Source organism: Lipotes vexillifer, unplaced genomic scaffold, assembly GCF_000442215.2.
Source record: "Lipotes vexillifer unplaced genomic scaffold, Lipotes_vexillifer_v1.1 scaffold109, whole genome shotgun sequence".
In the NCBI taxonomy this organism is placed as follows: Eukaryota; Metazoa; Chordata; class Mammalia; order Artiodactyla; family Lipotidae; genus Lipotes; species Lipotes vexillifer.
The window spans coordinates 510,383-524,076 of NW_006790015.1; the positions used below are offsets into that span (position 1 = coordinate 510,383).

Here is a 13,694-nt window from a genome sequence, read left to right on the forward strand (position 1 = left end):
AGGGAGAGACGCTCTTCCAGGCTCTCCCATCACCATCGTCTCTGCCTCCTGACAGCCCCCTTCAGCAGCTCAGGGAGGAGGGAGCGTCCGCCTCGCCCCCTTGGAGGTCTTTGCCACTTGGATCCCTGATTAGACTGCATGCCAGCAGCCCCTCCTCCCCATGTGCTCACGTCCTGCCAAGGACTTTAAGAACCGCCCCTCTCCTGCTCTCCTTTGGTCATGAAGCGCCAGGACGTGGCCAGTACCTGCAGGCCCAGGGGAGGGGGACGGCTGGAGCCACAGGTGTCCGTCTCGGAGGAGATGAGGCGCCCGGCCGCGTGTGGAGTGCGTTGGCTCTTCCTCCCTCACCTTCTCTCTTGGATCCATTCCAGATCCCAGGTCCTTGTGGCAGCAGCGTGCCTCGGGTGGGTGCCTCCTGGGTCACTGTCCTGGCACCTGGTCTGAGTCCACAGACTGGTGGTGTCCTGCACCACTGATGGCTCTGGAAGCAGTGGCCCACGCACCACCACCACCCCCCGCCGCCCCCTGCCCGGTGGCTGGTCCCTTGAGAGGAGGCAGGGCTGGCCTGAACGCGGCTGCTCCAGGTAGATGTTCCAGAAGGGGCTCGTGCTTTCCTGTGTGCCTGACAGAATCGCTGGGCGTCACATCAGGTTATGGGCACGAAAGCACTTGTAAACAGTCCGTGGGGAAGGTTAAGCTCTCCTCTCCTCTGGAACTAGAAGTTCATTCAGGGCTTGGAGGGGACTTTGTGTTCCGAAGGGCCTGACCCTACATGAAGACCGGCTGCCTGTGTCCGGATCCCCTGAGACGGTCCGTCCTGGGCTCAGTCCCTCTCGCCTTTGGAGGCCCCTTGCGGTAGCCTCTCCCTGCTTTCTTGCCTCCGCGGCCTCCCACTTGTAGCTGCCCTCCGTGCTCCCTGATGTTGTTCTCCCAGAACACAGAGCCGTGACCGCGTCACTCCCTGGTTCAGAGCCTTCAGTGACCCCGCTGCTTGTGAAACGATGGCCAGGTTCCTTGGGTGCGCTCACCGCCAGGCCAGCCTTTCCCACCTTCCCCCCGCCCCGTTCCCCCCACCGCTCCCCTCTCTGCTCTTGCTGTCTCTTGGCCAGCAGTAGCCCCCTCACCCCGGGTGAAGCCCAGGGGCTCCCCCGTCTGCTTGAGCACAGGACAGCCTCAGCCTTTGCACTTCCTTGTCCCCCGCCTGGAGCGCCGTGCCCGGGACCGCACAGGTCTCGGCATCCTCCTCCACCGAGGCCCTGCCGTCCGCACTCTCTCCTGGTCCCGTTCGGTGTTCTTGATCGCTGTCTGGAGCCACCTCATTCGGTCGTTGGTAGGCTGCCTCCTCTCCACCAGCCTCCATGTGAGAGCAGAACAGAACAGGGCAGGGGTTTCGCCGCCACTGTAACCCGTGCCTACGGCACTGTGGTGCTCCCTGTCAGGGCTTCATCAAGTTGAATAAACAGGTGATGCAGCCTTTGCCCTGCTCTGAGGTGGCTCCAGGCTCATGTAGGAGGGTGTGTGGGCGTGTATTCATGCACACCTAGGTGTGCTCATGGCAGCCTCACTGGATCCTTTATTCCTCGAAGTGGGGCCCGTGCCCTAGGTCTTCAGATCGCCTCTGCCGCCCGCCTCCCACCCCGGGCCTCAGCCCGCCTAGGTACCAGCCCACGGCAGCTGCGCAGTCCAGGGGCCTGGGAGGAGGAGGGAGGCGCAGCCCGGCTGCATCCTGATGCTCACCCCCATCTGAGCATGAGACACACCCCCCGACTGAGATGAGGGGCCTGAATCCACGTGCTCTCCTGCCTCAGGGGCGTCGCCAGTGCCTCTTCTCCTGACGTGCCTTTTCCCCCGACCGTAGGCCCTGCGGGTTCCCGGTGGAGAGATTACAGCGCCTTGGCCATCATCATGGCAGGGATAGCGTTTGGCTTTCACCAGCTCTACAAGGTAAGCTGCCCCTCCCTGCACCCCCTGGGCGCTGCCCTGAGCCCGGGGGCAGCAGCGGGCCTGCCTGCAGAGGCCGAGCGCCCTGATCTCGCTCGCTGAGGGGCGTCCAGGTCAAGTCCTGGTCCTGTTCCCACCCGGGTGGGTGCGCTTGGCAGGTTCAGACCCGCCTCATCTGCTGGACTCGGCATCTCCCCTCCAAGTCCCTGCTGCACAGGGTGACGAGGCCCGTCGATCAACGAGCCACATCAGGTACTTAGAACAGTGCCTGGCACTTACTGAGCAGGCCAGACCTTTTTGAGAGACAGAATGACGTGTGGTTAAGGGCATGAACGCTGGAGCCCAGCTGCCTGTGTTGCACCCTGGCTCTGCCGCTTGGCAGCTGTGTGACCGCAGGCTCAGCCGTTCTGTGTGTAACATGGGGACAATAGTATCTACCTTACGAGGCTGTTGTGATGCTGAAAGGAGTCAGTGCTCCCCTGGGAAGTGCTGTGCGCCCAGAACACAGGAAGCGCTCTGCACGCTCTTGAGAATCTCAGTACGAACGTAACTACAGGATCTCCCTTTTCCCCCTATGTGTTGTGTTGTCATCCATGTAAACCTGGGGTTTTTCATGGACTACGTAGTCAACCCTCAGGATCCCAGAGTTCATTGCTTACAACGGAGCTGCAGGCATGAAGTAACATTTACTTCCTTGATACCAGATACTAATCAGATACTAATTACCAGCTACTAACTTTGATTTGAAGCAAGTTGAGTCTTTTTTAGAAGATGCAGAGCCAGGGTAGGTCCCCAGAGACAAAAGGTAAAAGAGTGGCTGGAGGACTTACTCTCTGCTGGTCCTTTCCTTCTGAGGCCACCTGCGACTCCATCTCTGATTTGGAAATTTTTTAAAAAGAATCTGAATGACTATCCAGACTCATGTTGTAACTTTTTTTTTTTTTTTGGCCACGCCACGCAACTTGCTAGATCCTAGTTCCCCGACCAGGGATCAAACCTGTGCCCACTACAGTGGAAGCACGGAGTCCTAACCACTAGACCGCCAGGGAAGTCCCCCCATGTTTAACTTTTAGCACAGGAAACATGTTTCAACATTGTACTCTGGGATTCTTAATTTTTCACTTAAGTGCAAAAGCTAATGACAGAGTTGCAGCAGAATATGATCTTTTCAGTGTAACATTTATTCTTGAAGTTGGGAATCTCCACGTTAGAGATCCAGAATCAAGATGTTCTGGGTCCTGGGACTTCTCCCTCTGATGCCATTGTGGCCTGAAAGCCTATTTCCAACCACTGACTGCATACAGTCACCAAGAAGGAGAATATGCTAAGACAGGATTCTCACATCAATGTCCCAGCTCTGCTAAGCGGTACCTGGTAGTCACATGGCTGCCCTTGGACGGCCTGTGATCTGGCGGAGACAGAAAGCATAGCTCCCCTTGGAGCAAAGGAGAGATATCATCTGTTGTTTCCACGAAGCTCTGATCTTTAGTCTCTGCTTTAAAAAAGAAGAGACACTGGGGCTTCCCTGGTGGCGCAGTGGTTGAGAGTCCGCCTGCTGATTCAGGGGACACGGGTTCGTGCCCCGGTCTGGGAAGATCCCACGTGCCACGGAGCGGCTGGGCCCGTGAGCCGTGGCCGCTGAGCCTGCGCGTCCGGAGCCTGTGCTCCGCAAGAGGCCACAACAGTGAGAGGCCCGCGTACCGCAAAAAAAAAACAACAAAAAACAAACAAACAGATCTGTTGTGGCTGCACAACACTATGAATGTACTAATGCCACTGAATTATAAAATGGTTAATTTTATATTATGTGAATTTCATCTCAATTTTAAAAAACATAGAGGGGGCTTCCCTGGTGGCGCAGTGGTTGGGAGTCTGCCTGCCAATGCAGGGGACACGGGTTCGTGCCCCGGTCCGGGAAGATCCCACATGCCGCAGAGCGGCTGGGCCCGTGAGCCATGGCCGCTGAGCCTGGGCCTCCAGAGCCTGTGCTCCGCAACGGGAGAGGCCACAACAGTGAGAGGCCCGAAGAGACATTGAAAGATCAGTCACGATGGTGACAAGAGAATTTAAAAAACATCTGCTAAATTAAAAAACAAAAAGGAGAGGTAAGCTGTTATCTTGTTTTATAAATATGTAAAGATTTAGGCTGGGGTAGTGTATGTGTTCCTTTCCTTGGCATTTCTGATTTTAGAAATGGAATTTTTAGTCCATTACACGTGTAAGAATTTCTTGACTTTTATACTTTGGAAATTTTCAACCTGGAACGTAAGGCTCCATTTTATGAGTTTTGGCTCAGCTGTGGGTAATAACTCACATGATGGTTGAAAAGCACTTTGCAAAATAGAAAATGCTTCTGTACGTATTTGCTAAATAGTGATCCTCACTTAGGAGCTGCTCTTGAAATGAGTTCTCTGACAGGCCCCTTGTGAGAGACCTCCTTTCCCTTCCCCAGTACAGAAGCCTTAATGGAGAAGTTGCCATCTTTTCCTGTCTGGGGCCCGAACGGAGTAAGAACCAAAGTCTCCTTTGGTCATACCTGCCAGTTACTACACCTGCCAAGCTTGCACTGTGCCACCCCTGGTGCCACCCCAGTAAAGTTGGTGACTGGTCTCAGGCTCCTAAGATGGGGGGCTCCACGTCCAGAGCTCTTGGAGTTTGGAGCCCATGTTCTTTCGTCCAGCTCTCCCAGCGGGCACCTTGCTGCCCACCTCTAACCCTTCACACTTGCAAGCAGGCAGTCAGTTACCAGCTGCGCCCCGTCTGCCTTCTTCCTGAATGTTCCGAGATTCTCAGAACATTCAAGATTGCCCTGCAGCATCAGCTTCCTTTTTCCCCCACGGTCAGTGTCTCCTGATTCTGCGCCTTGCTACCCCTTCTGCCCCATGTCTCAGTTCTGGGAGAGTCTGGCTGCATTTAACTCTAATTATCTGAAGGAAGCTTGCTCTGAGGATTCAAGGCTTTTCGAAGAAGAATGGGTGTGACCTTAGGTAGCCTCGGAATATACCCATATTATTATCCCCTCCTAGTGAAAGAGCCAAAGGTCCCACAAATCTGTTGTGGATTTTGATCTTGTTTCTTGAATAATTTTTTTGTTTATTTTTACTTGTTTGTTTCCGAATGGAGAATTCATTCACGTGGTTCAAAATGTTAAAGGTTCAGAAAAGTGTACCGCAAACTTCCCTCCCACTCCCCCGCTGGAAGCCACCAGTGGTATCACTTTCTTGTATAAACTTTTGCATTTTTATGATATACAATTTTTTTTTTTTTTGCGGTACGCGGGCCTCTCACCGTTGCGGCCTCTCCCATTGCGGAGCACAGGCTCTGGACGCGCAGGCTCAGCGGCCATGGCTCGCAGGCCCAGCCGCTCTGCGGCATGTGGGATCCTCCCGGACCTGGGCACGAACCCGTGTCCCCTGCATCGGCAGGAGGACTCTCAACCACTGTGCCACCAGGGAAGCCCGATATACAACTTTTAAAGTAGAATTTTGAGTATTTTTGGACACAAGTATTGTATATAGCAACATGTAAAAATCTAAAAGAACCGAAAAGTGCTCCATCATAGTGGGTCAAATTGATTTTTTGTGTCCCTATTCCCTGGTTCTGGTCCTGATTCAGACAGAGTTGGTTTTTTTTTTTTTTATATGCTTGTAATCACAGCCTCATAATTTTAAGATGTCCTGTTCATTTACGGCGTTGGCCTAGGGTTTCCGAAACCCAGGGTGGATGGAGAGAAAGTTGGTCGGCAGAATTTGAGAGACTGTTGAAGTGTATCCCACGTACGTACCCGTTCCTCACGTGCGCCCTGCTTCTCGCAGAAGCACCTGCTCCCGCTCATCACGCGCGGCCGGGAGGACAGGAAGCAACTGGAGAGGGTGGAGGCGAGTGTCTCAGAGCTGAGTGGCAGCGTGGCACAGACAGGTAAAGACTAACGGCTCCACCGAGTCACCCCTCAAAGCCTTCTCTTCTGTGCCCCCTCCCCTCTCCCCTCCGTCTCCACTTTATGTGGTGACTTCATTTATCTGCTCTGAGAATCTGTTCACATTTGCAAATGAAGCCGCCGTCATTTCGGTTTAATTTGAAATTGCTTGTTTACTGTCGGCGCGGCCTCAATTAATTATGTTTTTACGGAAAGGCTCCCAACCTCAGAATATTAATAAGGGGAATAAAATGACAGCCTTTCTAAGGGCTGTAAAGTTCATTTTTAATTTCTGCTTCTATGAGGTTTTCAGGGGGGTTTTCAGCAATTTTCCCCCTTCTCTCTAAGAATCCAACACAGGGTCAAGAGAGGCTGTAATTACTGCGGCTCCAGGGACCCCGGCCACCTCCTCTGTCATGGACTCCACGGGGCTCACGTTCATTACCCGGTGCCCCAGTGATGGCCCAGATTAGCTGGGACCTGTCGCGCCAGAGGTGGTTTTCTCCTTTATAAACTTGTTTACTAGATGGAGCCTCTGAATCTAAAAACTCTGGCAAACTAGAGAGCCGCCTGTCCCAGGCAGGAGTCTGTCCCTCGGGGGCATGTTTGTGAAGCCCTCGGAAACCCTCTGGAGCACGTGCCCTGCTGGCATGTCTCCTTGGAGGCTGACGGTGGGCCGGGAGCTCTAGCAGGGGTGGGGAGGATAGCAAGGAGCGGTAAGGAAATGGGATTTGCAGTTTGTAACCGCTCCGGGATGCTGTGGACTGAGATGTCTCTCTCCCAGGATTGGAGACTTGCCATGAGTTCTGCAGTGGCGTGGGGAGGCCCGGGAGATGGGGGATGCAGGCAGGATGGAAGTTGCAAGAGCCAAGCGAATCATAAACAGATATAATTAAAGGGGAGAGGTTTTGGACGGATATACTGTTGACCACGGACAACTACACAATAGAAAGATAAAGTAGAAATACTAGAGGTTAGATACAGTGCAGGTAGATGCCCCAGAGTGCAGATGAATTATATGGATTGCACGGGCCGGGCGGGGGAAGGGGGGAATGTCTGCAGATAGACTAGATGCAGCAGCTTATAGGTGTGTGGACAGAAGGAAGAATCTGTATCATTTAACAGAGATGCAACTGCTCTTTCCTCCCAGTGACTCAGTTACAGATGACTTTAGCCTCTGTCCAGGAGCTGCTGATTCAGCAGCAGCAGAAAGTCCAGGAGCTCGCCCACGAGCTGGCCACAGCCAAGGTACTTGTCCCTGACCCTCTGGTCCCTCTAGGTCCGGGTCTGCCCTGCACGGCTCTTCACTCCCGTCGTTTGTGCCCAGTTCACTGCATCCGCTGGGGTCTGATGTTGTCTCTTCTGACACCGGTGACCCTGCCCTTGTAGAGACAGGAGGCGGTCACCGTGCTGGTGGTGTGGCATTCAGTGACGGAGGCTGTCCTTTCTGTCTCTGTGTCACCTCCCAACAGGAGGGAGGAAAAGCAGCTCTGTGCCTGTGGCCCTCCCGTGGCAGCACACGCCCCAGATCTGGTGGTGGCCGGTGTCGACACGGGATGGTCTCCACCGCAAGTTAGGTCAGAGGTCCCGGCGTTGCCAAGAGCGATTGCGGGGAACAGGGTGGGAGTAGTGTACCCAGACCCTGGGCTGAAATGCTGCCGTGGGTGGGTTCTCCAAACCCAGGCCTCGGGATCCGGTAACCCCCAGAGGAGTGTAGACCCACCTGGGGTCGACTGAGGCAGCTTCCTTGCCTCACTTCGCACATCTGGAGCTGTCTTGGCAACATCAGACCCTAGGATCAGACCACCGGGGTTCAGGCTCTCCTGTGACCCGTGCTACCTGTGTGACTGCAGACAAGCGACTTGCTGTTCCCTCGTCTGTAAGGGGGAGCTGTACCGCACCTCCCTCGTTGCCTGTCCCCCCTGAGGACAGAGCCTGGCTCCCGTCAGCCCCAGGATGGCAGGCTTTGGGTCTGGGTTCTGTGCGTGTGTGACAGGGTGTTCCCGAGACAGACTGGGCCCGGGAGACAGTGGTCCAGTGGCTCCAGGGCGTCCAATGCCCTTCCCACTCCATCCAAGGCCTCCCGGGTTGCTTTCTGGCTGCTTCCACGCAGCCGTGCTGTAAAGGATCTCGCTCCGAGCAGCTCTCCCAGAGGAAGCCCCACCCCAGTGCGCGACTCCGTGTGGGCCGGCGCTCCTGTGAAGGGGGTCCCCGAGAATCCTCTCGTGGGGTACCCCACCCACGGAGGCCAGTGGCCACCGCCAGCCACCGTGCATGCTCCCCGCGGGCGGCCCATAAAGCAGCCGAGGAGGCAGTCACGGCCTGGGACCACCTCTCCTCCATTGTCTTTTGGAGCGGCAGCCTGCCAGTGGCCAGAAGCCTTCCCAGAAATTGGAAAACTGTTTGCAGACCTTAAGCATTAAGATTAAGATCACATGTTGCATTTTAGGAGGGGAGGGGCGCCTGGGGTAGCGTTTGGTGGTTGAGCGCCGCCTCTGAGGGTGTCTCGTGCTTGTTTTTCTGATGCCCCCCCCCCCCCCCGCCCCCAGCCGCTTTCATTCTCTGCTGTGCTGAAGCCGTGCTCACTGGTGTCTAAACCCATCTGTGTGAAGGCTTCGGTTACCCCATAAACCAAAGACTCAGAGCTGTGTTTTCTCAGCTGTAATGTAAGTTTTTATATCTGGCTTCCAAACCCCTACTGCAGCACTGTAAAAAATTAAAAAGAAGAGCATTCAGTAATTAAAAAACCTACATAAAACTGAAGGCTGGGAGTTTTCTACAACTGTTTTTTAGAGACTGGCTAAAAAGCCCCAGATGTCAGATTTTATTTCTAAATCCTGGCATCTGGCACCATATGCGTTTGGAAATTTGAGTCCTTTGTAGGCCGGTGAGTGGAAATTGCTCCCTTGTTAATGGGCTGCTATAGCTTTCAAGGTCTCAGAGAGGCCAGAGCAGTGGCTCCTGGGTCTGCGCTGTCTGGTGGTCTGGAGTGGGGACCCCAAGGGGATGTGTGTGAGGGCGGCCGAGCGCCTGTGTGCGCTCGTTCCGAGGCTGCCTGGGGTTTCTTTCCTGAGGCCTGCAGCCTCCGCGGGGGGGCTTCCCGCTGCGGAGTGGGGCTGGGGCTGCCGGCCGAGGCAGGACCCACAGCACCCCTCACCCCACCTTAGAGCCCCGCAGGCTGGTGGGAATGTGCGGGGCCCCTCCGTGCTGCCAGCCTGGGGCTCCCCACGCTCTCCTGAACTCAGGGCCCAGGTGTTCTGTGGCAGGCGGCGGGGGCCTTGTACCCGTAGGCAGAGGTCCACGCGCCAGAGGCCATCACACCTGAGACTGGCCTGTAAACACTTCACAGGCAGCTTGGCCGAGGCAGCTGCCGTTTGGGGGACCTCGTCTCCATCTATCCCAGCAAGATTGCCAAAGAAAGGTGTGGTCGTTTGAAGTTTATATAGAAAACAGTGTCAACGGGGAAGGTGTGCGGGGAAGGGTGGCGTTTGTCTGAGGTTCCTGTGGCTGCTTCCCCTGTGGGCCCTGCTCCAGGACGTCTTCGTTCTCTCTGCTCAACCTTCAGGGTCATCCCGGAGAGCAGCTACAGATGGGCGGCCTGGTCGTCGGCTCCTGGCTGTGCAGACAGCGGGGCCCGGTGTGTGGCCTGACGTTACAGCTGCTTGGGGAAGGGTATCCTGGGCGAAGCCTACCTTCTGGGCACGATTGAGAGTAGAGCTGGGGGATGGGCCAGTCAGGTGCTCAGGTGTCTCCCTTGACCCTCCAAGGTGGCTCCAGGTACCAGGCTCCTGGGCCTGGTTGAGGTGGCTGCCTGTCCCATCCCCAGAGTTCCCGTGTGTGTGTGTGTGTGTGTGTGTGTGTGTGTGTGTGTGTGTGTGTGTGTGTGTGTGTGTGTGTGTGTGATCTCTCTGCAGGGAGAGGGACTTAGGTGGAGGGAGTAGTTGTTGTAGAGATGGAATTTATTTATCTTAATAGTTTTGTTTTAATGGAATGTTTCAAATACATCTGGAAATGGCGGGGGGGTGGGCTGCACAGCAAGCCCACATGTTCTGGCTACACAGCTGCAGCCGCTGCCTCAGGCCCGTCCTGCCATACCCCTACCCGCAGGTGATTTTGAAGCACATCCCAGACAGCATATCATTTCATACTTCAGACACTTCAGTGTGTATCTATAAAAGATAAGGGCTCTTTTGTTGTTGATGTTTTATTTTACATAACCAGGCTGCCACTATCACACCTGAATGCATGTCTTGATTCCCTAATATAGTCAGCTATCCAGATAGACTTGTGGGAATGTTTGTTCTAAGGGAGTCGTCACTTAAACAGAGATCCAGGCAGGCAGACCCCTGAATAGGCCGCAGCAGAACCGTACCGAGGGGGTTCCTGGCTGGCATGCAGGACACGGAATCCCCCCGGGGTCCTCCATGCCACCCCAGCAGTCTGAGCTTCAAGGGGTGGGAGGAGGTGCCGCTCTGATCCTCTGTCTCCTGTGTGACTTTCAGGCCACCACTTCCACCAACTGGATCCTGGAGTCCCAGAACATCAGTGAACTCAAGTCGGAAATTAACTCCTTGAAAGGGCTTCTTTTAAATCGGTAGGAGCTGAAAAGGCTCGGGCTTCTGTTCTGCTCTCTGACTTTGACTTGGGGGAGGGAGCTCTTGGGACCCATCCAGCCGCCAGCCATTGGGGGCAAGGCGGGGACACGTCTCCATGGGGGGCCCGTGTGCGTCCCACCCCAGATTGAGCTGCATGATTCAGGCATTGAGTTTGGGAATCTCTTGCGCTGCCACCTTCCCTCCCCGGTTGGCCCCACCCTCCCCACTCTAGGGGTGACAGCCTGTAGTGCCCATGAGTTTTGAGATACAGTCACTTGGTCCTGTCAAGACCCAGTCAAGGGCAGCTGGAGCCAGAAGCAGGGCCTTGAGCAGAGGAGAGAATCCCTACCCTCCAGATAGGGCCATCTCCTCCCCGTCCTCAGCCCCAGCTGGACCTCCCAGTGACAGCTTGGTCCCAGAGAAGGTCCCCCCCCAGAGGGCCAGGCCAGGGGTCTCTGTTCCTGCTCAGTTTGAAGAGCCCTACGATTCAAGGCAGAGGCAGACGCAGTGCCCGCCTCCCCACGCCCCGGCTCTTGTGGTCTCACTCTGCTGTCCCTCCGCAGGGACAGCACCAACGCAGCCCTGATAGGAGGGTGACCAGCTTGTCCGGGCTTGCCCGGGCCCGTCTCTTTTTAAAACTGAAAGTCCTGGGCCGCCTCTCCTGCAGGGCGCCCTGGGGGTTAGTGGGGGCTGAGCGAGGCGGGGGCCTTCACTCCAGGTCAGTGATGGGGGCTGGCAGCGTCTCGTGGTCCCAACCAGAGGACCCAGTTCTCCAAGCCACCCACTTCCAGGCTGTCTGGGGAAAAGAGTGTGGCCTTAAGAGAGGCACGGCTGAGCTCGGGGCACCAGAGGGCTGTCTGCTGGGGACACGGTGAGCGCCGAGGCCCCGACTATGCGCTCCGCGTGGCAGGGTCTGAGGTGGAAGGGCTGTCCAGGGCCAGAGCTGGTGGTCTGGTGGGCAGCCCAGGAGGCGGCAGACCTTTGTCCTCCCAGCTCAGGCAGGGGTGATCCCGCCTGTCCTCGAGCTTGATTTCCAAGTCCTTGCCAAGCGGACCTGACTTCCCAGGTCTGGGCTGGGCTGGCTGCTGGCCCAGGACCCAGGGCAGGGACGCAGGAGTGGGAGGGAGAACTGGCTCTTCTGTCAGTGTCGAGCTCGGAGGTTTTCTAGAAAAGCGCTAGGTCACCAGCATTACCCTTCTGGTTCTGATGTCTTTGACCCCGAGACCAGTGGCCAGGCTCTCCCCCACCCCCTGCCTTTGCCCAGGCCACAGGCAAGTGAGAGTGGAGGCCCAGGGGCCTTGGCTTCCCAGGCTTCTGGCTCCCCACTGTTGCTCGCTGCCCCTCCCAGGGCTGGAGGCTGGGACAGTGCTGTAAAGGCGGGAGGGAACAGGCGCCAGGGCGTGGCAGGGCCCCCAGAGCCAAGTGTCCAGCGGCTGCCAGGGAGGGGGGGCCTGGCCCCAGGCAGAGGGGACCCCAGGAGGCACCCTGAGTGGACCGGGGGCTCTGCAGGCAGCCCCCGTGCCTCTGGCTTCCGTCTCAGCCGCTCCCACCTCAACGGGCCAAGAGGCCTTATTTAGGGGGGGCCTGGCCCCAGGCAGAGGGGACCCCAGGAGGCACCCTGAGTGGACCGGGGGCTCTGCAGGCAGCCCCCGTGCCTCTGGCTTCCGTCTCAGCCGCTCCCACCTCAACGGGCCAAGAGGCCTTATTTACAGAGGAGGGGGAGGGGGGGAGGGGGGAGTGGGCGGCGGAGCTCCAGCCTGTCCCCTGGCCCTGTCCCCTGCTCAGTGGCCCTGGGGTGGCTGCTCAGCCAACGTGAGTGCTCTGGGTCAGGAGGGTGCAGCTCTTCTGAGGGTGACCCTGCCATCTTCTCCCTCCTCGGCCAGGAGGCAGTTCCCCCCTTCCCCGTCGGCCCCGAAGATCCCCTCCTGGCAGATCCCGGTCAAGTCCCCGTCACCCTCCAGCCCCGCGGCCGTGAACCACCACAGCAGCAGTGACATCTCGCCCGTCAGCAACGAGTCCACGTCGTCCTCACCCGTGAAGGAGGGCCACAGCCCTGAGGGCTCCACGGCCACGTACCACCTGCTGGGCCCCCAGGAGGAGGGCGAGGGGGTGGTGGACGTCAAGGGTCAGGTGAGGATGGAGGTGCAGGGCGAGGAGGAGGACGAGGACGTGAGCCGCGTGGGCGAGGAGGACCGCCTGGGGGTGCAGAGGGAGGACCGCCGGGGTGGGGACGGGCAGATCAACGAGCAGGTGGAGAAGCTGCGGCGGCCCGAGGGCGCCAGCAACGAAAGCGAACGGGACTAGGCGGCCGGGGTCCTGGTCCAGGCGCAGGACGTGGCCTTGAGCCAGGCGGGGGCAGGGCTGCCGCAGCCTCGCCAGCCTGGGCGGTGTGAGGGCCGAAGCGTGTCCACCCCGCCCACCGCAGGCAGACAGGCCTCTGACCTTGTCCTCATGTCGGGCCGAGGGCTCCGAACTCTCTGGGCGCAAGCCCCCCCAGCCCCCGCCCAGGCAGATGTCCCGTGCAGGGGTGTCTGCTGGGCGTCTTAGCCAACCTAACACCGTGCATGACAAGGGGTAGTTTTATTACCTGACTCCTGACCCTCTGGAGGAGGAGCCGCGGGGCCTGGCATCTGCCGTCCCTTCCCTCCGCCCCGGCTCCCTCACTGCTTCTCACCAGCGACCAAGGGGGCCGCGCTCTTGTGATCCCCAAAGCAATGGCCCTGCGCTCCCCTCTGGGCGGGGGCCCCCCGGGCCCCCCAGCCAGTCCCTGCCCGGACGATGCCAACCTTGTGTGCCCGTCGCAGCCGCAGCCCGGTCGTCCGCCACCCATGACATCACGCTGCTCCCGACCGTTCGCTTGCCGCATCGTGGCTCAGCTACTGCCGTGGTGAGATGTGGTCCCACCTCCACTAGGAGCCAGGCACAGGGTCTTCCTGTCTGTCCCCTGCCCCGCCCTGCCCCCCAAACACGTGTTCTTTTGTGTGATCAGGTATAGGTTTCAGAATATAAGATATGACTGTATATAATTGTAATAAATATGAGTTGCCACTATTTAATTCCTGCCTGTGGCTCCCTGTCTACTCACGGCACCCCGTGCCCAGGGGTGGATCTCGGCCAAGGCCACGCCAGGTGGGCCCGGGGAGGGGCCGCGGGGGCGGCGCCCGGCAGCCCTGCGGTGGGCCTGATGGGGGCAGCCCCTGCTTCCCTCGGCCAGTCTCTCCCCTAAGGCAGGTGTCGCAGCC

The 13,694-nt window shown here is 57.7% G+C and overlaps 1 protein-coding gene across 1 annotated transcript in view; it reads left to right on the plus strand.

Moving 5' to 3' along the window:
* Positions 1 to 12,785, plus strand: part of PEX14 (peroxisomal biogenesis factor 14) — a 143,200-nt gene extending 130,415 nt beyond the window's left edge. The window contains exons 5-9 of the mRNA XM_007463152.1: positions 1,859 to 1,944; positions 5,757 to 5,859; positions 7,008 to 7,105; positions 10,360 to 10,451; positions 12,336 to 12,785. Coding sequence (XP_007463214.1) covers positions 1,859 to 1,944; positions 5,757 to 5,859; positions 7,008 to 7,105; positions 10,360 to 10,451; positions 12,336 to 12,756 — 800 coding nt within the window. The 3' untranslated portion in view covers positions 12,757 to 12,785. The remainder of the gene's footprint in view (positions 1 to 1,858; positions 1,945 to 5,756; positions 5,860 to 7,007; positions 7,106 to 10,359; positions 10,452 to 12,335) is intronic.
* The last annotated feature ends 909 nt before the right edge of the window (positions 12,786 to 13,694 follow it).